Source organism: Gymnoscopelus braueri (genome assembly GCF_963280865.1).
Source record: "Gymnoscopelus braueri genome assembly, chromosome: 22".
Classification (NCBI taxonomy): Eukaryota; Metazoa; Chordata; class Actinopteri; order Myctophiformes; family Myctophidae; genus Gymnoscopelus; species Gymnoscopelus braueri.
The window spans coordinates 46,039,716-46,067,524 of record NC_137624.1 but is presented as its reverse complement, the minus strand read 5'-3'; the positions used below and the strand labels follow the sequence as shown (position 1 = coordinate 46,067,524).

The following is a 27,809-nucleotide window of genomic DNA, read 5'->3' as shown; positions in this document are numbered from 1 at the left end:
AAAAAGTGTTGTTGTGTTTTGTTTATATGACCTGACATTATCTCTTTGAGAGAGCTTTGCACCTGCTAAAACAAAAAGCAGCTCTACAAGCTCACAACTAGATTCTGGTAGTCACTAGTAGATCTGCTATTTTTTACATAGTTTAGCCTACTGCATCTGTCATTGTACATATAGGCTAAATTGTCAAAATTGTCATAATCTTACAGATCGTACAGATCAGAAGAATACATCATTTTCATTTCATCAGTAGCAGGTAATAGTAAATGAACTAATAACTTAGAGTTAGAGTGGGAGGGTCTATAGTACACAGTGAGCGTGTGTGGACTGTGGAATGTCCCTGTTTATTTTGGTTGCCAGATCTTGGGATAGGAATAAGCAACCAGGTCTATGAAAACAAGCCCAAAAGAAGCGACTATGTGCCAAAAGAATAGACTATATACAATTGTCACGGCTATTTTCCACTAGGTTTCAAGTGTTCATCTGGCCTATAGTCATTTGGCCACATGAGCACTTCAAAACTGGACAATAGCCGTGAAAATCACATTCACAATAATACAAATCGTCGGACATTTCCCGACGTTCTCTTTCTAAGCTCGAACCATGGATTGCCTTTCAATAAAACCATATTTGATAGACATACGTTTCACCTACATTGTAACAACAAGCGCAAGTTTGCAACCATCATGATTGACTACAAGCAGCTTCACAGAAAAACAAGTCCAGAGTGGCTTACAATAAACAGGCCTGGCAACATCAACGTAAAGCAAACAAGAGTTTCTGATAAGTTTTCTCCGTAATATCAACTAGATAACCAACCAAATACACAAACACGATAAAATGTATGTATTCTTACCACTGGCTGCTGGTTCCCACTCATCAGAGTCATCATAGCAGTCTACAGAGTCAGTGTCCGACTCATTTTCACTCCCTGATGCAGGAGGGAGATGCACCACCGATACGCGTCTCCTTGAACCCCTACGGAGAGGGGGGTCGCCGTGTTGATCACCGGCGTTCTTCGGGGCCACAGACCCACCAGGGCCCACCGCTGGCTCTGGTGGTGGTGGTGGTGGTGGTGGTGCCGTTCCACTCGTTCTGGGAGCAAAGTATTGCTGAATTGTTCTCTGCTGTGGCAGCGAGCCTCCGGAGAGCTGACCGCCTCCGCGCTGTTTAGAGCCTCTCCCTCGCTGACCTGACATACTCACTCTATAGTCTATCTCTCTCACAAATAGACTATATACTCCTACTAAATATCCTCCTTCACCTGTCTAAATCTAAACCTTACCTACTCGCTAAATCTTCCTCCACGCCCTTTCTAACACAATATATAGCTCACTTGGCACAATACAATATAACTAATAATATATCTATCTAACTTATCTATCTACCTATCTAACTATAATAATCTAATCTATCTCTATATAATCACTCTCTCACTCACTCAAATTTAAATCTACCACAACTATATAACACTATAACTAAACTAACTCAAACTCACACACTCTCTCAGTCTCTCCTCTCAGTCTCCCTATCGATCCGATCACAGCAGCTCTCTCTCTCTCTCTCTCTGGCTTGTAAACAGCAATTGTTTGGTCGCACAGGAAGAAAGCTTCCCGCAGTTCCTCTTTTTAAAGTTTTTTTTGGTCGTATGACTTCGATCACGTGTTTTTTTTGGGATTCCTTTCATGTAGCCGCACCAAATTCAGTGAGGATCTGCATACGGGGTTAATGTACAGTAAACCAATAAAAAGACAATTTCACGGTCTGAACCGTGTTTGGCACCGGACCGCTACTCTGCGCAAACACGGTTCAGACCGTGTTTGGCACCCAATGTGTTAAGAGGATTTTAAGCCAAATAAAGCCTATGGCTTGTTTCCATTGGGGTCCTTTGTAAATTGGATTAATGACAAAATCATTCAAATCAGGATTATTTGACACTTTGGCTGTTCAAAAATAGCAGATCTACAAGCTCCTAGCGTGGCACCGAGTGTACAAATGGAACCAAATGGACCCTAACGGGAGCCTAACAGGAGCCTAACAGGAACCAAATGACCCTAACGGGTCCATTTTCGGGTCGGGTTAACTGTTCAAAGGGAGCCAATACAGAGATAGACATCTCCAGTAGACTCCATTGGTTAGCACTGAGGGTGTCAAGGAGATCGTCGTGTTCTGACGCAAATATTCCCAGGGCTCGTTTCTGTTCGATAAGGGATTGCACCATATAAAACGTACTGTTCCAACGGGTCTGTACGTCTTGTTGGAGACGTTTTATAGGCTGGTTGATCTCCGCCTGGATGTCTTCTAGGCGGGAGTATGCCAACTGGGAATGTTTAAAGTGCCCAACAATTCTTCTCCCGACTGCCACGGCATCTTTAACACTTCGCTGAGCAAGAAGACCTTCGTGCACCGCCAGCTGGAGTGTGTGAGCGACTCAGCCAACGCTTGGGAGTCCAGCGTCCTCCATGGCCTTCTTCATGTTCGAGGCATTGTCTCGGACCACAACGTGAACGGATTCTTTAGTTATCTTCCACGTTTGAAGCATTTCGGCAAACGTATCGGCTATTACACGGCCTGTATGCGAACCACGACATTGTTTGGCGTGCAGTATGACTCTTTTAAGCTTGAACTCACTGTTTATCCACTGCGCAGTTAGGCTGATTGGACTCACGCTACTGCTCCAAATATCCGTGGTTAAACTAATCGCCGACATATCACTCAACATGCTGAGTATGTGTTCTTTCACAAAGTCGTGTACTTTAGGGAACATGGTTTCTGTGAGATAATGACGGCTTGGAACCTCATACCTGGGCTCCAAAGTGTAAAGAAGCCGTCGGAATCCCACATTCTCCACAACTGACAACGGTTGGTCGTCAAGGGCAATGAATTGGGTGAGAGCCTGTGTTATTTTTACTGCGTTCGGGTTTTCTTTGGACATTGTCTCTCGCTTCTCGAGTGTTTGTGGTAAAGTTGGCTGTTTAAGCTTGGTGCTGCTGGCACTAGCAGCCTTAAACTCTGCATACTCCGGCTTGTGTTTCTTTTCGAGATGTTTTATCAAGTTGCTTGTATTGTATGAACTGGGTTTCGTGCCCCCCCTCGATTGTTTAGCAGAGCATATATTGCATTCTGCCACGCTTTTGTTGTCGTCTTTAACGCGAAAGTACTTCCAAACCAGCGACGACATGTTTTTTTTTTCTCCATTCATTGAAGAAGGGGGTGTGTGCCTGTGTTGTTGTGCAGCCAGCGAGCCACGCTGCACGCAGGATGTAGAACAACACAAACTTGCATTCCAATGGTACGGCGCCATCTGTGGGCCGTGCCACTGCAATAACATGTTGGCTACTTGTTAATGTTTTGGTATCGGGTAAAAGTATCGGGAGCTTTACCGAGTACCGATTCGAGTACACAAGTGGCGTATCGGGCCCGAGTACCGATACTGGTATCGGGACAACCCTAATTACTGGTAACACTAAATAGGACTACACACTCTACGGGTCTGCAGAAGACTGGGCACTTTTTCCTCCTGGAATACAAGGCACTTGAACGAGATAGAACTGGACACATTTGGGGGAAAAATTTGGCAACATGCCTACATGTGGAGGACATGGTGCATGAGAAATAAATATTATGTGTTTAAGAAAATGTACATATTCACACCTTGGCTGAGAAGCTTTGAGAAACGTAAATGTATTCTCATAAAAAAATAAGTCAGTGAGTGAGTGGGCTGTGGCAGTTTAATATTGAGTGCACATTTTCATCATTTAATCCTAGACTTCCTTTCATTAACATTGCAGTCAAATGAGCCATGATTGCTGTGTGTACTTGCTCGTTTTTTATTGGGCTGATGGTAGATTGGCCTACAGTATGTAGTTGTACAGTACAAGCAGCTGGAAGCATGTCTAATGTAGCCTATATTCCATGGTACAACAGTGTCGCTTGCCAAAAAGAACACATACAAGGTGTGTGTGTGTGTGTGTGTGTGTGTGTGTGTGTGTGTGTGTGTGTGTGTGTGTGTGTGTGTGTGTGTGTGTGTGTGTGTGTGTGTGTGTGTGTGTGTGTGTGTGTGTGTGTGTGTGTGTGTGTGTGGGGCAAATTGTGCTCATGTATCATCATGCTATGTATGTGTGTAATGTTATGTCAACTCATCTATCTAACCAGAGAGGGAGGGGGTGTGGGGGATCCATTGTGGTTATGACATGGATTCATAAACCAGAGATTGATTATTGATTGATTGATTGATAAGGTACCTGGGTATTGGATAGGGGGGCACTGGCCCCAAAAAGGTTGAGAAACACTGGTCTATAGAGCACCGAAGTCCTGACGTCACTGCCGCTAGAGGGCGCTATCCCCCCTGGGTCGCTGCGTTATTTTTTGTGTTGAAACCCCCATAGGGGAAATCTTAGATCGCCTCATATAAGAACTGTGTTCCAAACATAAACAAATCATCTGGGGGATTTGACTCATATGAAGCATCGACTGAAGGTGGAAATATACACATTTACCCAAAGAGAAACACAATAATCGCTAGAAACGAGTCAAACGACCCAAAGACTACATTTCCCATGAACACGGTTTCTGTAGAGACAGTGATTTCAGAGCCGATAGTGTAGTTTTTAAGACTTTTGAAAGCAGAATTACTTCAATGCGAAGACCCAGGAGAACAGCGCCCTCTAGCGGCAGTGACGTCAGACTTCGGTGCTCTAATTGTCTAGAGCAGGGGTCTTCAACGTTCTTCAGGCTAAGGACCCCTTAGCTGAGAGAGAGATGAAGCAGGGACCCCCCCACTACATGCTGTATCAAATCAGGCGGCGCCGACGCAAGGCTGCAGCTGCAGCTGTGTATGCTTTAGTATTTGCAGTTTTAAATTGAAATGATGAACCTGCACAATTAAGAATTTCACCCACCTTACTTGTAATGTGATGTGACAATAAAGATTGATTCTGAAACTGCGTTGCAGATTAAACGTTCTCATAGATTTCATAGATAGCATCATAGACTTGTTTACCATCAATGTGTAGCGCTGGATTCTTGTTAATGTGTATTTCAGACAATTAACCACTTAAACCCTCACAACTTGTACTTGATCTGCTCTTTTTCCCCCTACACCAACCTCTTTGCTGAAAATGGCCTTGTAGATCTGCTATTTTCAGCTATTGTTCCCCCAGAATAGGGATGATAAGGTTCAAGTGGCTAATGTAATAAAATAAGTTCCTATCACACAAAGATTTAGCGGCCCCCCTGTAGTAGCCTAACTCTGAGGACCCCCTAGGGGTCCCGGACCACTGATGAAGACCCCTCGTTTAGAGCCTATTTGTGTTATAGCCAGGGCCGGAATTTCACGGCGGCCACGACGGCCATGGCTCTCTTTGCCCCTCTGTTTGGGGGAACGAAAAAAACTAACGAATGAGGCAGGCACTAGGACCACACGGCCGCTGATACTCCAGAAGCGGCCCTTTGAAAGAGGGGGAAGCGGGGGAAGACGGGGGAGGGCCGGGGAGGGCTTGCTGATGGCCCAATCACATCACTTGCTCGACAGCGTTTATTTTTGGACCACAATTATTATATGAGACGATTCTATGATGACCCAGTCCCAATGTTATTCTCCATAGAGAAATGACTGTACGAACCAGGGGATGAACGAGTGACGTCAGGACTTCTGTGCTCTATAGTTCCAAACATTGGAACTATCACATTGAGATAGACAGACCGCATTCCATATACTGCTCTGTTCACGGCACGCTGGCTGTGCAGCGTTGCCATGTCCGCTTATTATAAGCGACTTTGGGCTTGCTTTTCTGTGAAGTTGCTTGTAAATATTGGTAGTTGCGGGCTGCGGTTTTTTGGTCTTGTTTCGGGCTTGTTTCCTAATGTTGTTTAAACCAGTGATTTTCAAACATTTTCATGGCAAGGACCCCCATATTAAATATGTATTTGTCCACAGACCCCCATCTGAACATATTTTAGCCAGGGATTTGTTTAAATGTTTCAAATGTTCCCAAACTATTTTTTTCACAAGATTTTTTTCTTCTTTTGGGCTTGTTTTCATAGACCTGGGTGCTTGTTTCTCTCTCAAAACCTGGCAACACAGTGGTTGCGTTTCATTCAAACTCAAATCTCAGTCAGACTGTCACGAATTCAGAGACATATTAAAGTCAAGACCTTCATTTTATACAGTCTATGGTACATAATGCCACAGAAAAAAACATAAGGGGGTTTGCTGGAAAGCAGAGGGAGGAAAAAGCTTACAAATTTTGTTTGCTGCTGCTTCTGTCCCCGGAAATTTAACTCCCCGGCCGGCTGGCCCCAGTCACTAATCAGTGGTGTAAACAAGTAAGTAAGTACATTTACTCAAGTACTGTACTTAAGTACAATTTTGAGGTACTTTTACTTTACTGGTTGGTGTATTTCAAATTTTCAGTACTTTTACTTCTATTCCACTACATCTCAGAGGCAAATATTATACTTTTACTCCGCTACAATTATTTGACAACTTTAGTTACAGTTACTTCGTAGATTGTGATTATTACAAAACATATATTAACCACTTCAGCCCTAGGCTATATACATTTCGGCCATTTGAAAATAGCAGATGAACAAGCTCACAATGCGCTGTGATGCGACACATTTTGAGCTTGTAGATCTGCTATTTTCAAAAGATTTTTATAAATTTGAAAACTTGTGAAACGGGACATTCTGCATAATGAGTAGTTTCTACTTTTGGTACTTTAAGTTCATTTTGATAGGAATACTTTTACTCAAGTACATTTTGAATTCCGGATTTTTACTTGTAACAGAGTATTTCTACATTGAAGTATTAATACTTTTACTTAAATATTTTTATTTATTTTTTTTCCACCCCTGGTCACCATGTCTGCTGCAACAGCAGCAGAGTGAAGCGGAGCAGGCAGACACACAGGCTGCTTGCTGAAGTTTCCGTGCCCTCCAGGGCGCTGTGGTGGAAAAAGTACTCGCATGTTTTACTTAAGTAAAAGTATCAATACTTATATAAAATAAATATATAATTTACCTGTTACAAGTAAAAGTCCGGAATTCAAAATGTACTTGAGTAAAAGTACCAAAGAATTGGCATCAAAATGTACTTAAAGTACCAAAAGTTAAAAAATATTTTGAAAATAGCAGATCTACAAGTTCACAATGTGTCGCATCGCGCTGCATTGTGAGCTTGTAGATCTGCTATTTTCAAATGGTCTAAATGTATATAGGGCTGAAGTGGATAATATATGTTTCGTAATGATAATCAAAATCTTCAAAGTAACTAGTAACTAAAGTTTTCAAATAATTGTAGTGGAGAAAAGTATCAGATCAATCAGGATAATACTCCCATGGCTTTTCCTACCACTGCTATGCCGATGACACCCAGCTGATCCTCTCATTCCCCCCCTCTGATACCCAAGTGGAGGCACGCATTGCTGCTTGTCTGGCTGACATCTCGGAGTGGATGTCGACAAACCACCTGAAGCTCAACCTGGACAAGACCGAGCTGATGTTCCTCCCGGGGAAGGGCTGTCCGCACCGAGACATGGCCATCACCATTGATAATGCTGTGGTGACCTCAACTCGGACTGCGAAGAATCTGGGTGTGACCCTGGACGATCAACTGACGTTCTCGGCAAACATCGCATCAGTGACAAGGTCCTGCAGATTCCTCCTCTACAACATCAGGAGGATTCGCCCCTTCCTCACGGAGAAGGCAGCCCAGTTGCTCATCCAGGCTCTTGTCATCTCCCGCCTGGACTACTGCAACTCCCTCCTTGCTGGTGCTCCGGCATATGCCATCAGACCTCTGGAGCTTGTTCAGAAAGCTGCGGCTCGTCTGGTGTTCAACCGCCCCAAGTTCTCCCACACAACCATCCTTCTCCGTTCTCTACACTGGCTCCCCGTAGCGGCTCGCATCCAGTTCAAAACCCTGGTGCTAGCCTATAGGGCAGTGAAAGGAACAGCTCCTTCTTACCTCCGGGCTATGGTCGATGCCTACACCCCTGCCCGACCACTCCGGTCTGCCACCTCGGGGCGACTGATTGCCTTGTCACTCAAGGGTCCTTCTGGCCGATCCACACGGTCACGACTCTTTTCTGTTCTGGCCCCACAGTGGTGGAATGAACTTCCCACTAATGTTAGGACAGCAGAGTCACTGCCCATATTTCGCCGCAGGCTGAAAACCCACCTCTTCAGGAAACACTACCCTTCCTCTCTGCCTGACCTACTTGTTGTTAACTAGTTGTACGAACGCTTGTTTTCTATTGTTGTATTGTTTATTGGATCTTGTTTAGTCGATACACTTATTTGTTTTAGCTCATGCTCATTTGATTTAGCTATTTTATCTCATCTGTTTAAGGAAATAGGTAGCTGATATATTGCACTTTTACCTTAGCGCTAGGTATACTCTTGGTTGCTTGTTTTTGCAGAAAATGCACTAAAGACTTCTGGTGATTAGTAGTTTTCGTTCCCTACCTATGTTGAATACACTTATTGTAAGTTTTGGATAAAAGCGTCTGCTAAATGACTGTAATGTAATGTAATGTAATGTAATAAAGCCATATGTCTCTGCCTCCGGTGTAAACGTTATGGAATCATTACACAATATTGCATTTAAAGAGCCTAGACAAGGCGACCATCAAAAATGATTGGATTTCTAGCGAACACCTCATATCAGGTAAGGTTGAATAATCTGTTTTTGGTGTGAATATGTGCTGCGTGTGCGGCTGTGTGGGCCGTTGCAAAGGTGGTCCCCCGCATCTTGGAAGTCACAGATACGTCTCTGGAGAGAGGTGTGGGCGATCCATTGTGGTTATGACATGGATTCATATGAACCAGACATTGATTGATTGATTGATTGATAAGGTACCTGGATATTGGATTGGGGGGCACTGGCCCTAAAAAGATTGAGGAACACTAAAGTGTTTTCAACTTTTTCATAGATTTCATAGATAGCAGCATAGACTTGTTTACTGTCAATGTGTAGCGCTGTGTTGGATTCATGTTAATGTGTATTTTCAGACAATTAACCACTTAAAACCCTCACAACTTGTACTTGCTCTGCTCCTTTTTTCTCCTACACCAACATCTTTGCCGAAAATTGCCTTGTAGATCTGCTATTTTCAGCTAATGTTCCCCCAGAATAGGTGTGATAGAGTTCAAGTGGCTAACACAAAGATTTAGTGGCCCCTGTGTAGTAACTCTGAGGACCCCATAGGGGTCCCAGACCCCCTGTTGAAGACCCCTGGTTTAGAGTCTATTGTGTTATAGCCAGGGCAGGAATTTCACGGCGGCCACGACGGCCATGGCTCTCGTTGACTCTCTGTTTGGCCGTGAGCCCCTTGAATAAATACATGCCCCACGGCCACAGTGTCCTTGATGCCCTTCTTGCACTGCCCCAGCTGATTTCACTGTTTTCTCCTAAGCACTACCGTCCTGTCAATATGTTTTTTGACACCAGCTGTCTGTGGTTGAGATTCTAAATGTGTTTTGGACAACATCATTTGAAACTATTTCAAATTGTAGGTCATTGTTCTGAAGCAATTCAATAACTGGTTTTCTCCATCTCCACACCTGTCTGTTCATGACACCTTACAGACCTGGATGAAGCACTCCTTGACATCCGCACAACCAAGAAGACCTGCTCACTTTGATATACATCACTGGTTTCATCTACGAGTATCTATAATATATTTTGGCCCATTCTATTTCTTTCCTTATCTCTCTTTTTATGAAGGTGGACAGGGCTTTTATGATATCGCTTTGTGTTCTGTTTGATGAGAGTGAAATCTGACACCTCTTACGCGTATGTTTTTTCTTATCTTTGACATCTAAATGTAGTTTGAGTACACTGTCATACTGGCTAAACATTTGTACAAGTTCCAGGAAGTTGTCCTAGTTTGAGCTTGTGGTAGACTCCTCATCAACTCTCGTGCAAGATACAAAATGATGTCAATTAATCAAAAGTCAAAATGTCTCTGTTTCTTTGTTTCTCTCGCTCTCTTATTGCCATGACTTGTTTATCTAATAATGAGAGTTTTCAATAACATCACATAAATCCTTCTGCAGTGAATTACAACAGAATTTATTATTTTACAGCTGCGAAAACCTTATTCAAAAATAAGGTTTTTGCAGCTGTAAAATAAGGGCACTTCAAAGTAGGTAACACACCTACAGTAAAAAAAACTCAGTGTTATTTTAACTCTGACTCAGAGTTAAATTAACACTGAGGTTACTGTGTGTGTGTGTGTGTGTGTGTGTGTGTGTGTGTGTGTGTGTGTGTGTGTGTGTGTGTGTGTGTGTGAGAACACTTGGTCGAGTTGCTGTTGTAAAACACAGATGATTAGATTCTCTGCTTTTAAAACACTGGCTGAGATTTCATGACGTAATGACTTAATAAGGGGCGGCAGTGGCTCAGGGGTAGAGTGAACTGGAAACCGCAAGGTTCCCAGTTCGATCCCGGGCTGGGGGGCTCCCCAAGAGTAATGTCGAAGTGTCCTTCAGCAAGTCATTGAACCCCTAATTGCTCCCGATGAGCAGGTTGGTGCCTTGCATGGTTTCCTCCTCCATCGGTGTATGAATGTGTGTGTGAATGTGTGAATGTGATGCACAATCTATGTAAAGCGTTTTGGATAAAAGCGCTATATAAATGCACCATTTACCATTAGCCACAGCCTCACATTGTCCCTCGGAGAGAGCGTAGCGGCATGTTGTTACCACATCATCACAGACAGTGAAGACAAAGAAAATCAACAATAAACGTCTATAGTCTATAATCGTTCATGTCACGTCACTGCATCGGTGCAGAATCGTGCACGGCCACAACGTAATGCATCTTAGAGTCGATTATTGTCCACACCTCTAGTAGACAGGATCAGTTGTTGTTGATGTGTGTAAGAATCCACTTTGACCATCTGTCTCTCTGTCTCCCCACCCAGCTCACCACTTCATCTAACCAGCCAATAGAAACCCTTTTAGTATCAAGTTTCAACGTGTATCTGACGCTGTGTGACCACAGTTCTACATGAACGTTTAAAGTCTCCAGACAAGGACCACTGACAGACAGAAGTCATGGCAGGTAAGCATACTGTACAAGCAAATGTTTTTGTGCTTCATTAATAGTCCTACCAAATAATGTATTTTCTAAAAAATAAGATGAAATGTACACACTGGCTACAATAATGAAATATGTTTATTTATGAGGTGCTCCAATGTAGAAAAATAGTTTCCTGTTGTCAACAATACCCAGCAGAAACACACAAGTGAAGTAAATATTAAGATAATTCAGGACAAATAATATATAGTTTACTCAGCTCAGTGACCTTGCGGATAAAGTGTCAGCCTTGAGATTGGGAGGTCAGGGTTCGATCCTCCAGCCGGGTCATACCAAAGACTATATAAATGAAACCCAATGTTTCCCTGCTTAGCACTCAAGGTTTTGGATTTGGGGTAAGTCCCTGTGACATACTAGCATCATGTCAAGGTGTACTTGTACATCATGGCTGGGGGTTCTTGTACATGAAGCTGCCTCACGCTACAGCAACAGGAGATAGGCTCATGTCCTATGGGCCACATGGTTCCCAAGGCTACTAAATTACTTACTTAAATTACACTCACTCTCTCTATCTCTCTCTCTCTCTCTCAGAGAGCAGCACAGCATCATCTCAGCCATCACAGTTGCATCCGGCTGCCATGAAGAGAGGACGCACAATTCCGAGCTCCATACTGCAACGAAGAAAACATCTGAACTTCTTGAGAAACATCCTTAACGTCAGCAATTACATTGTTCTGATTTACGCTGTGGTCTTACAGGGACTTATTTTCACAGAATCTCGAGATGTGCAGCTTCCAAGTAACTCCAAGGAAAAAGGTGCAACACCGGGAAACGTAACATTGATGCTTACAAAAGCACTGGCCGGGCGAAATGTGGTCTCTTCAAGGAAGAACAAACAAACACAGCTAGATGGCAGAAGGCAGTTAAAGGCGATCATAGCCATGACCTTGCTTCTGTCCGGGAATATACATCCAAACCCTGGACCAAACCCTGGACCCATCGCTGCCACACAGTGCCCGGAAATCATGCCTACAGAGACCGCTTGCATCCCAGCTAACGGGGCAAACAGCAGCTTAGCTCTCGGAGCTAGCAATGCTAATGATACCACCCTGCCTTCTGGATCCAACAACACCGCTGGTAACACAAGTGCTGGTTATCCAAACCAAAGCCTCCCTGGTACAAATCAGCCAACGAACAACATCCCAGAGCCCGTAGGAGAAGACCCGACCATCCCACCATCTCAGCCGGCAGCGACAGACACAGGTGGGAATTCTGTCCTTCTCTAAAACTAAACTTGATGACTCTATTAATGATTCTGAAATTGAGATTGAAGGTTATCGGTCATCAGGAAGGATAGAGATAAGTGTGGCGGAAGGGTTGTGCAATTATGTGAGATCTAACATTACATTTAATGTACCCTCAGACATAGGAAACAACTCCACATAATCTATCTGGATAAAAGTAATTTATCCTGAAGCTAAATCCCTGATAATTGGTGCCATCTACTGACCAAAATGCATTTTAATAGAGGAGTATGTGACATACATAGGCATGTTGGATTTAATTCTGATTAGTGACTACAACACCAACATGCTATGGAAAGACGCACCCATATTAAAATCATTTTAGCAAGTTATGTATAGCCTGCATAGCCTTGTCCAGCTGATAACACAATATACAAGGGTGTGTTCTACCACTCAAACCACATAGAGCTTATTTTTTATCTCGGACCAGTCCAGAATCTCAAGAAGTGGCATAATTGAGTACAATATAATTTTCTCGTAAAATTCATGAATCTGTAGTCTATTGTCACAACACAATCAGATTCAGATCAATGAAAGTGCTAACAGCAGCTCTGGAGAAAATGGACCGGTCCAATGTTCTACCGAGGAGGCCTCGTCTGGTTTTAAATCTGCATTCTTGTCTGTGATCGATATCATAGCACCCACGAAAGTTGTACAGGTCAAAGCCCGTACTGCACCTTGGATGAACGGAGACATCTGAAATGCTATCAATGTCAGAATATTCAGAAGGACTCAAATGCAGAAAACGGCAGGCAAGAGGCAGAACTCAGTCTTTACTTAAATTCCCCAAAACAGAACAAAAGTTAATACCAGAGTTATGTCATCAAACAGCAAAACAAGGCAAGCAAGGGCAATGCGCAAAAGGTTAAAGACGGGGTGCCGTGATTTTCAGTGCCCCCCCCCCCTCGCAAAACATAATCATCAGGTATTATGGTTATACTAGGAGGAAGATTTTTTCAAAAAAGTGTACAGAAATTGTTAGTTAGGTTTTTATGTGGACACGCCTCCAGTTCATTAAGTATACCTGGTTCTCACCTTAGCACCTCCTCCACCACCTTAGCACCACCCACCTGTCCTAGTCCCTCCTCCTCCTCATGCCCACACCTGTTGTGTTATGACAATGAGGGGGAGGGTATGTTTTTACTATGTCACTAAAGGGCTGTTTTTCTATTGGCACGTTTGACCCTCAAGGTTTCAGCCTCCAGGAAGAAACTCAAAATAGTCAGAGAAGACATAAAACACCATAAAAACACCACCAGTTCTATCAACCTCATAGATACATGCAAAAAAGAAAAAGTGCAAAACCATGGCACCACCACTTTAATCCAAAAACAGCCGGTCAACTTCTCAGTCCAGGAACAAACGGGTAAGAGGGTGGTGGTTCAGGCTGGAACAGAAGACAGGCATTACTACGACAAACTGACAAATGGTAATTTTGAAGCTCACTGAAATATATACCCTCAAACTAATTAGAGCAACGGACAGCAGGTGAGTAGCAACCTGTGAGGAGTAGAAAATTAGCAAAGGATTGGCTAATGACTGATTAATAGGAATGCAGGTAGTGAACACAAGGGCAGGTCTAGAGAGGATGCCTGACAGTACCCCTCCCCTCATGGATGACCTTGGGTGTCCTCGCAGGTGCCTCAGGATGAAAGTCTTGAATAAGGACCGTGTCCAAAATGTCCCAAGCAGGGACCCAAGTCCTCTTCTCAGGACCATAGCCTTGCCAGTCCACAAAGTATTGCAGCCCATGCCCACGTTGGCGAACCTTGAGCAGCCGACTCACAGTGAACACCTCATAGCCGTCCACCAACCTGGGCGGAGGAGGGGGATTGGAGGGAGGGGAGTATGGGCCTTGGTTGACAGGTTTGACTCTAGAGACTTGGAAAGACGGATGAATCCAATGAAGGGGGCGAGGGAGTTTGAGACGGACTGCTGAAGGGCTGATGACCTTAGAGACAGGGAAAGGTCCCACAAAACGAGGAGCCAACTTGTGTGATTCCACCTGTAGTGGCAAGTCCCTGGATGACAACCATAGTCTCTGGCCCCGACGGTAGGAAGGAGCTGGGCGACGACAACGACCGACATAGTGCTTGACCCTGGCAGATGACCGCAGCAAGGAGGACCGGGCGGCCTCTTCGAATCTTGGCATGGCTTCAAAACCAAATTCACCTAAATTTTGAATAGCATGGCTCCCATGAAAACCACCAGGGTCACAACCCACTCGGAGCCATTGATGAATACTTACTGCAATGAAAGTCAGAGATAAAAAGTGCTCTGAAGTTCATAAATGTGAGACCAAGCTTGCCAAACGCCTCAACAGTGATCCCCTCAAAACCCACGCTGTGAATCTTATAAAACAGCTAAATCAGCCTAAAAACAAGGTAACTGCTATGACCAGATCAGCAAGAAAAAACTACCTCAATGATACAATTGAAGAAAACACAAACAAACCACGTGAGCTTTGGAAGTTGCTTATCAACCAACTAGGCAAAAAAATAAATAATCAGGTTTACAAACATCAACATGAAGTCGGATGACACTCTCATTACAGACAAGCTGGATGTGGCAAATCGCTTAAACAGCTTCTTTACAACCATAGCCACAACACTGGTAAACAAACTGCCCTCCCACTCTGGGCGTTTTGGTGTAGAGCACATCCAAGCATTCTACAAAAACCTAGGTGTACGCAAAGATGATTTTAAACCGATGAGGTGGTCAAAAGATTGAGCACGCTTCAACCACACAAGGCCACTGGCCTCGACAATATTCCCTCCAAATTTCTCAAAGACTCACCCGCCTCCATTGCTCCAATCATCACCCACATAATAAACCTCTCCATCAAACCATGATTTCAAAATGGCGAGAGTAACCCCTCTCTACAAAAAAAGGAAGTAAATTAGACCCCGGCAACTACTGCCCTATTTCTATTCTTAGTTCAATCTCGAAAGTCAAAACATGTTTATGATCAGGTTGAAAAGTATCTTGCTGAAAAAAATAAAATACAAATTCCAATCTGGCTTCAGAAAATACCACTCCACAGACACATGCCTTCTCTATTTGAACGACCACATCAAACAAGAGGTGGACCAGGGCAAATACTGCGGCATGGTCATGCTGGACCTCTAAAAGGCTTTTGACACTGTTAAGGCAGGTACACACTGCAGGATATTTGGTCCGATTATGCTGTCCGCAACTTTTTTTGGCGCTCGCCGACAAAACCTCCCGATCTGACGCAGATCGGCCTTTGATCGGCGAGACAATGCTCGCTGTGTGTGAAAGGCTCTGCGAGACGATCTGGCCGCGATCATCCGCTCTGCGATGGCTTTCCGACCGTTTTCAAATATCTACCTCGTTAGATATTCAGCTGTGTCCCAGACTGAAAATCATACAATGTGAAAGGGTCTGTGAGATGTCTGCGAGCAGATCAGCGCCACAGCCAATGAGAGCACATTACAGCAGCCACCGTGGCTAGGAGACAACATTAGGAAACAAGACCAAATAAGCAACTACACTTTCAAGCAACAGAACAGTCGCTTATAATAAGCGGACATGGCAACACTGACTGCTTCTGACGAGAGAGAGAGAGAGAGAGAGAGAGAGAGAGAGAGAGAGAGAGAGAGAGAGAGAGAGAGAGAGAGAGAGAGAGAGAGAGAGAGAGAGAGAGAGAGAGAGAGAGAGAGAGAGAGAGAGAGAGAGAGAGAGAGAGAGAGAGAGAGACGTCGATTAAAATGAATTGGAATAAAAACAAATACATGTATGTATTGGGTCTGACTCTGGACAGCATCCTAGTGAACTATCCTACAGTGTGTAATCCCTGGTCGGGGATCAATCTATAGGGTGAAAACCACAACGATATATATGACAGCCGATTTCAAGAAATAAAATTATACGTAGCCTGCGAGTTAGTTCTGGCAGCATACACTCGAGAGGTTACATGCATTGCTCATTCTATATGGCTGTTTACAGCGTCATGCAAGATCTTACGTCATACACAGACGTGGCAATCAGCTGTCCAATTGGGCGGGTATTTAAGTTCTCTTGAATCGGGCATTCCATCCGGTTGTGTCTTCTAGCTTGTTGTCATGCAGCGTTTGCTGTTCCTGGCTGGTTGTTTGGTTGTTGCTGGAGCTACTGCTACTTGCTATCATGCTTCCTTGATCAGAAGCTGCTGTTGTTCGCTGGTGTTACTGCTTCATGCTACTTGAATCATGCTTTCTGCTCATAAGCTGCTGTCTATTATAGGCTACTGTGAAGGCCAGGTGGTATGGCGTCGCGTTTGTTATCTACTAAGGCTGCTGTGTTCTTCTCTATGCTGCTGAAAAAAGCTAATATGCTGTTGCTGCTAATGTCATTGTTGAGGCTTCAGTGGTGGTCTGGTGCCGCTGGTTGTTATATGATACTCGTTCTATTACTAAAAGCAAAGCAACTTAAATTGTAGTGAAACTGCTCCTTGCTAATGTTTTCAAAGTTAAGCTGAAAAACAGCGTGTTTTAGCTCAGCCAGCAGAGCTTTCTGTTGTGTCCCTCCGGGCTATGGGGCCTCATCTCATTATTAGCAACATTGGCTGGTTTGCTGTCAAATCGCTTATTAATGGTGGTTTGGCTTATTTCTGGGGAAAAGTTATTTTGGGATCGCTTTCTTATGTGGTTCTGTCATGGTCCCCAGATTAATGTGTAAAATATATATATATATATTCCAAATATTCCACTTTTATCATAAGATTTCGAAATAGCAGATCATCTACAAGCTCACTTTAGGCTATTGCAATGGCAATACATACATTAGGATAATGCAGGTTAAATACAAGTATTTTCGTGGTCTAGGTTGGCTGATTTCTCTCTCAAACCGGCATCACTGCACGTATCAGTGATCAGTTGTTCAGAGCAGAGAGGGAGAGAGAGGACCAATAGTTAGTGTCACTTATGCAGTGCATTGCTCAAATCTTATGTTTCATATAATGTACTGGTTAAAAACGATTAATGCACAGTCTGGCCGTCATCTTGAGTAGGATAAGAAAGTACACTTGTGGATGAAGAAGAGCTAGTGTGTGTTCTTGCGCTTCCAAACATGTTGTGATTCACTGATCAACGTCGAGTGCGTTCCCTCCGGGCTATGGGACTGCAAGCATAGACCGCAACTCAGTGCTGGGTTGCCATGTCCGCTTATTATAAGCACAAGTTATGACTAAGTAATTTTTTCTTGATCTCGTTTTAGTGTTGCAGACTGTAGTCTGCGGATTTTACTCGAGTAAAGCAGCATAGTACCAGGTATCTCAGTGTAGGAATTAATAATGTTTCAAGTAAATCTACAGTTGGTTAAAATATATATAGGCTATTTATATTAGTGATTCATTCTTTCAGCAGTTTTTCAAATCTAGGAGTCTGCATTCAAATATGCTGTAAAGAGAACTTATGGTTCATGGTGCATAATTTTATACTAAAGTAGACTATAGTGTGCAGTATGGCCATTATATTGTGGTAATATATTTTATGTTGCAGCTAGTATGTGCTAATTGGTGGCTATAGCTATTTCCATCTGATGTAGCCTACATTTTCTGGTAATAATTTGCTCTAAGATATAGTGGAGGCTGGTAAATATTATAATGAAGTAAATTGTGCAAATCAAGTAAGTAATGGGCTATTTTACTGTGTTGGCTGCAGTGCTTGGTTAGATGTAAGCTTTGGTTACATTCTAAAGTTGCCCCTGTGCTATTGTATTGCAAAGCTAATTAAGCTATTCTTGCTGTCAAGGTGATATACATTTTGCTGCTTACACCTTGGATAAGAGACTGGTAGGTTACAGGGATTTCTTAAGTAAATCTGGAAACACTTGAAGGAAAACAACTGCTTTCCTTTATCTTTAGCAATAGCAGCCCATCTAAATGGTCTTTGTTATATTAAAGATGGTTTAACACTGCTAATTGCGAAATGCAGTCAGTCCAGCAGAGGGCATTCATGCTCTCAGGGCTTAAAGGAGGGGAGCAATTTATGAGGGCACTCATGTCTTATCTTGGGATCAACATATGTTCAGATCCCCGGATGTAATGCATTCTTATAAAAGCGGTTGACAATTGATGTCATGTTGTGTGACAAGCTACAGGAGTAAAGTTATTGCTACCAGATAAATGGTGGGGCTCTTCAGTAGAGTCATGGTTGCATTTCAAAGAGTCATGGTTGCATTTCAAAGGTTCTTGGAATCCAAACTTAGTTCCGTTTTTATTGTTATGAAGTTATTGGATAATGAATGTTATGGTCATTAATTAAAATCTGCTCAGGAGGCAAATATTTAATGTTATGTTCTTTAAAGGGTGGCTTATCATCAGACATGCAAAAGTGTCACTTTTCAGCTACAGTCACCTTTTTGAACCCAAATAGGGCAATTGTGTGACACCTGACCCGAAAGAAAACAACATGTTGTCACCTTTTTCACCTCGGGGCTGTTTGCATGCCATTCTTGGTATTATGGTGGCGTGGTTCTCCTTGCAGTCTTGTAAGCAAGGTTGCAATTTTACAAAGCATGTAATGTAAAGGGACTACTGGATTCAGATTAAATATTGTTGGTACTACTAACTACTATAAGTCGATAATCATTGCTTTCATCTACGTGGAGTCTAATCTAAGTGTATATCAAGAGTTAGTCATGCATCCATCATTTCTGATGTTTTATTTCTATGGAGGGACATTTTATGAATATATCTTAAGTCTCATTGGAAGCTGCTTCAGTATTCTTAGTTAATTAGAAGTCAATCTATGGTTAGATGGGGCAGTCATAGATCTTAGCTGTTAAAACACAGATCTTAGTCTGTTCTCACACAAGCAGCATTATGTTTTATCTGTGGCTCATTTGTTCAACAGGTCATGTCCCATCTTCAGTTTAAGCTTTAATTCAACAGAACAAATCTCAACCATCTGCATATTTTCAGTTGGTGCTCAGATCAACCGTTCTGAATAAAATGGTCTTAGTGCCATGTTCGTCATGTGCGCTAAAATGGGGAGTTCTTTGTTGGCTCAGGATGTAATGAATTCAAGTGTTGTAATAGCTAAATGTAAATGGTAGTTCTGTTATTACCATGCATATCTGGTGGTCGCTGGGTGAAGGTAAGGCGTAGCGTGACTTCAAAGTCATGTTAAGTTTTAAATGTTTCTTTAGTTGGCACTAGAGTTCAGCTGGTTGCTCAAACTCAAACTAAAAAAAAAAAAAAAAAAATCGTGGCATCATGGTTGATGCGGTTGGTTTGCATCATGGCTGATGCGGTTGGGTATAGCATCACGGTGATGCAGTTGGCTTGCATAAGAGTTGATGCGGTTGGGGGCATCAGTAGGATGCGGTTGGGGGCATCAACTCTTAACACTTAGGCATGTTAAGTTTATGTAGTATATTCCTCTATGTGGCTATTAGAGGAATGGTTAAGTGCTGCCTGTGCATGGCAGCTAAGGCCTTTTAGTTCACATAAAGTTAGTATGTCCTAGCCGATCCCAGACGCTGGTCTGTGGTGGATGGGATATCAGCTTGGTCAATTGGTATGGGTTTGAGAATTCACCCCACACATAGTTTTTCCTATCATATAGAATAAGGCTTACGGCAAGCGTAGCCATGGCTTCACATTCAAGTTCACATAGATAAGGCTTACGGCAAGCGTAGCCATGGCTTCACATTCAAGTTCACATAATGTTAGAATATCCTAGCATGATCCAGAATTGCTAGCTGCATATTCGTCACTGTCTCCTGAAGGAGTCTAGTGGGATATCTGTTTGGATGAATCGGTGAGCGTTCACCGTAGGGCGTTCTTGGTTCCGCGTGTTGGGGGTTATGTTAGAATATCCTAGCATGATCCAGAATTGCTAGCTGCATATTCGTCACTGTCTCCTGAAGGAGTTTAGTGGGATATCTGTTTGGATGAATCGGTGAGCGTTCACCGTAGGTCACGCGTGTTGGGGGTTGTTATGTTATGGTATATCTATCTCCCTGCTCTTAATGGTTAATGATGGCGTATGATTGTGCTGAGCAGGGAGAAAAAATATAGCAGAGCCTGAACGCCAAGATAAAATATTACTTCCACACTTGTATTCTCATTCTATTATATTGCTTAAATATATTCGGTCTATAATATTGGTACAATCTATTCGTGAGTTATCTGACAGAAATTATACGTAGCCTGCGAGTTAGTTCTGGCAGCATACACTCGAGAGGTTACATGCATTGCTCATTCTATATGGCTGTTTACAGCGTCATGCAAGATCTTACGTCATACACAGACGTGGCAATCAGCTGTCCAATTGGGCGGGTATTTAAGTTCTCTTGAATCGGGCATTCCATCCGGTTGTGTCTTCTAGCTTGTTGTCATGCAGCGTTTGCTCCCACCACCACCCCAGCACCACCAGTGGGCTCTGCTATTGGTTTGTTCCCCATGGGGGGTTGTTATGTTATGGTATATCTATCTCCCTGCTCTTAATGGTTAATGATGGCGTATGATTGTGCTGAGCAGGGAGAAAAAATATAGCAGAGCCTGAACGCCAAGATAAAATATTACTTCCACACTTGTATTCTCATTCTATTATATTGCTTAAATATATTCGGTCTATAATATTGGTACAATCTATTCGTGAGTTATCTGACAGAACTCCTGTAGTGTGAAATGCTTAAAGGGTCTACACCATGAATTTCATTTTTTTTTGGGTTTTTAGTATATTTTGGGCTCCCCAGTGTCTCTTGTACCCCAAAAAATATTTTTTTTTTACATTCAGTCGTTCATTCTCATTTCAGAGATTTTCAGAATGGGCGTGTCTGAACAGGCCATTTCAGAATGTGCAAAGCAAGTGATGTCACTTGCGTTGCAATGTTAAATGAAAAGTGCCCGAATCGCTCCGAAACTTTTTCTACCCCCCCTAAGTGGGGGTCTACGAACAAATACTTCGGGCTCGGATTTTGGCTCCGCCCCCCGGAAGTGGGTGAAACAGGCACCTCAAACACTTGGTGGAATTGTTCAAAAATGTTCAAAGTGTTTTTTTTTTTCGATTTTGTATTTTTCTTAGATGCTTCTTTTTATGCAGAATTTTTCCATTTTTTATTTATTTTTTTAATATTTTTTTTTATTAACAGACAGAATTGCTCAGTAGCCCCCCCCCCTGCCCAAGAGGACGTTTTGGTATTGCAGCTGAAAGTGCTGTATAAGCCAGAGACAATTGACTTGGGATGAGTATATCTGAGTGATGATTTAGGCTCAAACCTTTTGAAAAAGGTTTGAGGGACATACACCATATGATATTAAATATCAAATATATTTTTTAAATTCATGGTGTAGATCCTTTAACGATCAGATGACCCCCGACCACTTTAAAAGTCCTACAGTGTGTACCTGCCCTAAATCACTCTATTTTGATTGGTAAGCTAAAAAAAATATTGATTTTGATAATACATCAGTGGGCTGGATGCGATCCTATCTGGAGGGGAGGGAACAGGTGTGGAGGTGAACGGAACCCTGCCCCCCCCTCCCCACCTAGTGAGCTGTGGCATTCCGCAAGGAAGCCTACAGATCAGTAGTACTCACAGAACGTAAACTGCTATTTTGATTCCAATCTCAGATCCTCCCTCTCCACTGACACCTGCCTACTATATTTGACCGACTACATCAAACGCAAAGTAGACTCGGGCAAATACTGCGGCATGGTCATGCTGGACCTCCAAAAGGTGTTAGACAATGTAAACCATTCAATACTACTGAATAAGCTTAAGGTTGATTGGTTTTGATCACACATCTGTGAACAGGATGAAATCCTACCTTGAGGGAAGAGAACAAGTGGTTGATGTCAAAGGAACCCTGTCCTCGTCCCTCCCAGTGAGCTGTGGGGTTCCCAGGGAAGCATCCTAGGGCTGTTACTGTTCCTTGACAATTATGTAATCTCAAGTTAAGAAGAGGTTACCTATTTGGGCTGCATTCTTGATAAAAAGCTAACCGGTGGAAAAAAATGTAATTAAAAGTGATAAAGAAAGTCAATCAAAGAACACGATTTTTGGGCAGCATTTCCTCTTTTGTCAACAAGAGTGCACTTAAGACTCTAGGTGGAGCCCTCATTCAATGCCACCTGAGGGACCAAGGCTACTTAATTACTTACTTAAATCTCTCTCTCTCTCTCTCTCTCTCTCTCTCTCTCTCTCTCTCTCTCTCTCTCTCTCTCTCACACAGAAAGCAGTAACGTTGGAGAAACTTCAGAGAGCAGCACTGCATCACCTCAGCCATCACAGGATGGTAATCATTTATTTTAACAGGGGATTTTCTTTTTCTTTATTCTATTTAGTTTAGAATCATTTAGGATGATTAGTGGACAACTTTATAGGAAAGTGAGACAGATATTAAAAGTAGTCCATAGCTCATTCACCATTTGTTACATTTCTGGTGTCTCAATCAATTAACTGAGCAGTTAATTTATGACATTTTATTACATCAAATTACAAAATGGAAATAATAGCATATTTAAATAGATTTCCATAATTAGGGAGATACAGCAATAGCTGCAATGAAAATGGGATTAGTTTGTAATTAACCAATAGGCAGGATCATTCAAGGACAGGCATAGATAGAAAATAACAACCAATATATCTATATGAATATGATTTGCACACAGAGTTTCACCAACGGCTAAGTTTTAAATCCTCTCATCTTCAGAGAGACACTTCATTGACCAACACCGCTGTTCACTGGTTCAGAAAGTGACCATGGTCAAACCCATCCTGGATCTGCTCCTGGAAAAAGAAGTCATCACCCAAGAGGGCTACAATACTGTGACATCTAAGGTAAAGTTAATATGTAATATAATGTTATGATATAATAAGGGCTGGGACTCGATAAAAAACAAATCTAATTCATTAGAGGCTTTGTAATGAATTAATCAAAATAAATCGCATGTTTAATCGCATATCAATATTTGCCCTGGGAAGTAATTTATTTTCAGTTCAAACGGATTTTGGTATATGAGTGAATCAATGAGTGAATACATAAGTTTAAGCAACAAAATTGTTTTTTTTTATCAAGGTGGTACTAAACAGACCAACAGATCAGTTTTACCATAAAGTGCTGACATTGTAGGAATATTCAGAGATTCAGTACACAATACTTTCAAGTACATTCCAGAACAGTGAAACCCTGACCACTAGGAGAAATAAAAAATAAAGATGTCTTAACACTCGCATGACTGAGGTTTCATACTCCTCCACCAAGCCTGAAAAAAGGTCATTTTGATCCCCAAATCAGGCTATCCTATTGGCCACTGTCTCCCTCTGTTCTCCAGACTAGTTCACACTTTCTCCCCCAAACAGTGGGGGGTTCCATTGTCTTCTAAAGAGCTGAGAGTTGAAAATGGGTTGCCAAATTTTGAGAGAGAAATAAGCAGGCAGGTCTATGAAAGTGTGTGTATAAATTAATTATTTCCGTGGACTTATTTCCTGTGTGTGTGTGTATATATATATATATATATATATATACACACACACACACACACACACACACACACACACACACACACACACACACACACACACACACACACACACACACACACACACACACACACACACACACACACACACACTCTAAATACATTATAAATGTATTCTAATTCTTTGAAAACAGATGCTTCAGTAGAAAAAAACGAAACATACCTGGTCAAATTTGGAGACAGGTGCTGTATCACTATCAGGTGGTGGTGGCACAACTGTAACCTACATGTGTTGGCCAGGGGCATGGCCACAATAATCACATGCTGCAATGTCGTTCTGGGTTTCATACACATCACATGTGCACTCCAGGCACCTGCCTCTCATTATACCGCGCTTGTCTTTCATATTTGTTTTTAATACAGCAAGTGTTCTCTATTGATGATGCGTCGCGAGCAGCGCGACTTTTTAGCGATGCTATTAAGGTCAAGTCTTTCTGACAACTCAACCTTTCTATCAGTACGGGTAGCTCCTGAGTAAATTGTCGGACTCTGAATCCGTCATCTGCGGTATCGAATCCCACTCAAGTCATTGATTTTCTGCGATGCAATGTTACTTCTTGCGGTCAATTTATTTACTCGAAGTTAAGGTTAGGAATAAGATTAGTGTATAATAGACATCATTTTACTGAGGTAAATGTCATTGATATTTTTGGGGGAGGGTCATTCTTTTTTTTTTAATCACTTGGGGAGGGTCATTGATTTTTTTTCCCATTCAGAGGGAGGGTCATCGCATTTTAAATTAGGGCACATATATTTCCTCCATGCCCCCCCTTCTGTAAATTTCGACTTGTCCCTAATACCTAAGACCTAATAAAAAAATCATTTACAGAAGGACATGCATGCTCTAATCTAAACAAGTACGAAAAAATAACATTCCCAAATTGCATTCATGAAAGCAGCGAATTCAACAAGTGTATCCCTTTTTTTATAAGCACTTTATATTTGAAATCCGAACGTTTATGTAGATGTAGGGCTGTAAATGGAGAAAGTGCAAAAAACAGGTTGAAGTTTCGTCATGACTGTCATAATATGACCGTGATGTAATGCTGCTTTAAATTTAGTAGTAGCAAGCGAACTATAGTAACTTGTAAACAACCCAGTGACAAACCTATATTATTATTATTCATAATAATAATATTCACATTATTGTCTGAGCGTAAAGCTCTCATTCTATCAGCTGTCCACGTCGCTGACAAACGCGTCTCCTCTCCTCCTCCCGCTCCCTCAGTGCAACAAGTGAACACAATGCTATGTTCCACAAATGTGCTCAATCCTGCGCAAAATATCTGATCTTCAAGCATAAAACAGTTGCTGCGTGACAAGCTGTATGCTTGTAGATCCTATCTTTTTCCACCGCTTTGCAGTGAAAGGGAAAGTTGAAAATGGGTCGCCAAATTTTGCGAGAGAAATAAGTCAGGTCTATGAAAATGTTACTGCATGCGTCGTTGTGCCCTGAGAAAACAGTTAGGCATGAATGGGGTAATAGCCGAGGCTAATTTGCAACACCAGTCCCTGGTTAGACCTTTCTATATAAATATATACCTAATAAAAATGCATGAAGCTCTAATCTAAACAAGTATGAAAATATATTTATATCTGCAAAGTAACTAGTAACTAAAGTTTTCAAATAATTGTAGTGAAGTAAAAGTACAAGATTTGCCTCTGAGCTGTAGTGGAGTAGAAAAGTATTACCATTATAATGTAATTATATATATAATTATAATATTAATAATAATAGAAAGACGCGAAAAACAAGCCCAAAGTCGCTTATAATAAGCAGACATGGCAACATGGACTCGCTGCTGCGTAGGGAATCTGCTCGTCTACGGGCCGCTCTGCGGGGGGTCTAGAGGTGTCAACTGCTCTTGCCTGGGGGAGAGAGAGGGAGAGCGGTCAATTTAGCCGAAATATAACGGTTGGGATGGTATATATGGTATATATTTCATATTTATAATACGTTTCAGAAGAAAAAAAAACGGAGATGATTTGAAACAAATATTTAGGAAAAGTCATGAAAGGGGAACTTTCTCAGAGCTTCATGAGAGAAGATAATCCACTTTAAATTCTCAAAATCGGTCATATTGATAGCTTAGTCATGCAAGTGTTAACTGACATCGGCTTCTTCTCCCATTGGTTTGTTTTCTGTTGGTTGGTGCACCGGTATGATCAGTACGCCTGAAACTCGCTCAGTGAGAAAGGTTCCGTGGTGCAAAAACTAAGCACGATTAAAATGTGTAAATATTTTTAATCGCATATTTTTTCTGCAATTACTTAATCGAAATTAATCAGTTAAAGTCCCAGCCCTAAATATGATATGATATAATAATAATAATAATAATAATAATAATAATAATATGATATGATAATGTTTTTTGTGACGTCTAAGGCCATCGATCAGGACAGGATGAGGGAACTCTATCCTCTACTGAATTCCAGAAAAGCCAAAGACTTTTTATGCGAAGGCCTTGAGAAACATGAGAAATGTCTTCTCAGTGAACTGTAAGTAATTATAATTTAAATTCATCTTTAGGCCAAACTTTGTATTAGCAAGGTTATTATAGTTTACAATTCTTCATTTGTTTTCATCTTTATTTCTTTCTTAACTTTTTTTCTTCTTCTTTGGAAACGTTTAAATCACGTTACTGACAAATGTTTTGGTTTTAGTGCAGTGGTTCTCAACCTTTTCAGGCCGTGACCCCCCAAAATAATCATTATTTGAACTGGGGACCCCCCACCCTGAAAAGCACTAAGGAATTGTAGGAGTTCAGGCATTACATTTAGTTAAACTCGGTTCATATTGTGATAATAATGCCTCACTGTAAATCAGCTATTTACATATTTTTTGTCCTTTATTTGTTTATTTTCATTTTAGAGGTATTAAAAGTCCTTACGTTTAGAAATATGCAGATACCCGGTATACACGTATACTGTATGTTGGTTTGTTTACTGTTGAGTGAGAAAACAATGTTGTGCATTAAGCAAATCTGGGGACCCCCCAAAATCATTTGGGGACCCCCCTAGGGGTCCCGACCCACATCTTAAGAACCACTGCTATAGAGCAATGTATTATTAATACAGAAAAGGTAGATTTATATATGGTTAGTATAAAGGTATTGCATCTCACTGCAGGGACGCTCACCCTGTTCCTCCACCACTCAGTTCAGCGGCTGCAGCCCCAGGTGAGTGCTGTTTAAATTGAAGACATTTCATTTAGTCTTAGGTCTACTAGCTACCTGTGAAATACAATTCAAATTACCTTCATTGCTGTCAATTAAAGGAGCTGTAAGCTATATTTCTTGGTTAAAAGAAAAAGGTGTATTGTTAAACAAAAGTTAAACCTCTATATTGTGATAGTAAGCATAGCATAGAGGTTTGGTTCAGTAATAGGGGTCTCCCCATCTCTCTAGCTCTTTAATGAACAAATATATATATATTTTCAGGTGGGTTACAAATTTCATGCGATTAGGAGAGAACACCACAAATATCATGTGTTCTAGTTCTACTTTTGTCTGTTAATTTATTTGTTAAATCACTTCCGCTTTATAGTGGGCTCGCTGCAGCAGCGAGCCCACTATAGATATCTTCACTATTTGTGGGCCCACAAATGAGCAAGATGCTGAACCCCTAATTGCTCCCGATGAGCAGGTGCCTTGCATGGTTTCCTCCGCCATCGGTGTGTAAATGGGTGAAATTTTGATGGCAATCATTTTGCTCCAATTTAACACTAATGGTGTGTATTGGTCAACATAACCCCACACAACTCCCTCCACCCCCACACCCCATACCCCCTCTCTCTCTCACACACACACACACACACACACACACACACACACACACACACACACACACACACACACACACACACACACACACACACACACACACACACACACACTTTAAACCATAGTAATTAGCTAATCTACAAGCTCACTGGAGCCAGGGGGAAGCACCCCGCACCCATCACTC

At 42.0% G+C, this 27,809-nt stretch overlaps 2 protein-coding genes across 2 annotated transcripts in view; both read left to right on the top strand.

Annotated features, from left to right (window-relative positions):
* LOC308078728 (NACHT, LRR and PYD domains-containing protein 1b allele 1-like) overlaps positions 1 to 27,809 on the top strand; it is a 496,405-nt gene that overhangs the window by 183,652 nt on the left and 284,944 nt on the right. The window lies entirely within an intron of this gene.
* Positions 11,749 to 27,809, top strand: part of LOC308078259 (NACHT, LRR and PYD domains-containing protein 1-like) — a gene marked incomplete at its 3' end in the record, with an annotated part of 58,272 nt that continues 42,211 nt past the window's right edge. The window contains exons 1-5 of the mRNA XM_080419380.1: positions 11,749 to 12,307; positions 22,535 to 22,597; positions 23,015 to 23,142; positions 26,230 to 26,342; positions 26,973 to 27,022. Of these exons, the coding sequence (XP_080275506.1) occupies positions 11,887 to 12,307; positions 22,535 to 22,597; positions 23,015 to 23,142; positions 26,230 to 26,342; positions 26,973 to 27,022 (775 nt within the window). The 5' untranslated portion in view covers positions 11,749 to 11,886. The remainder of the gene's footprint in view (positions 12,308 to 22,534; positions 22,598 to 23,014; positions 23,143 to 26,229; positions 26,343 to 26,972; positions 27,023 to 27,809) is intronic.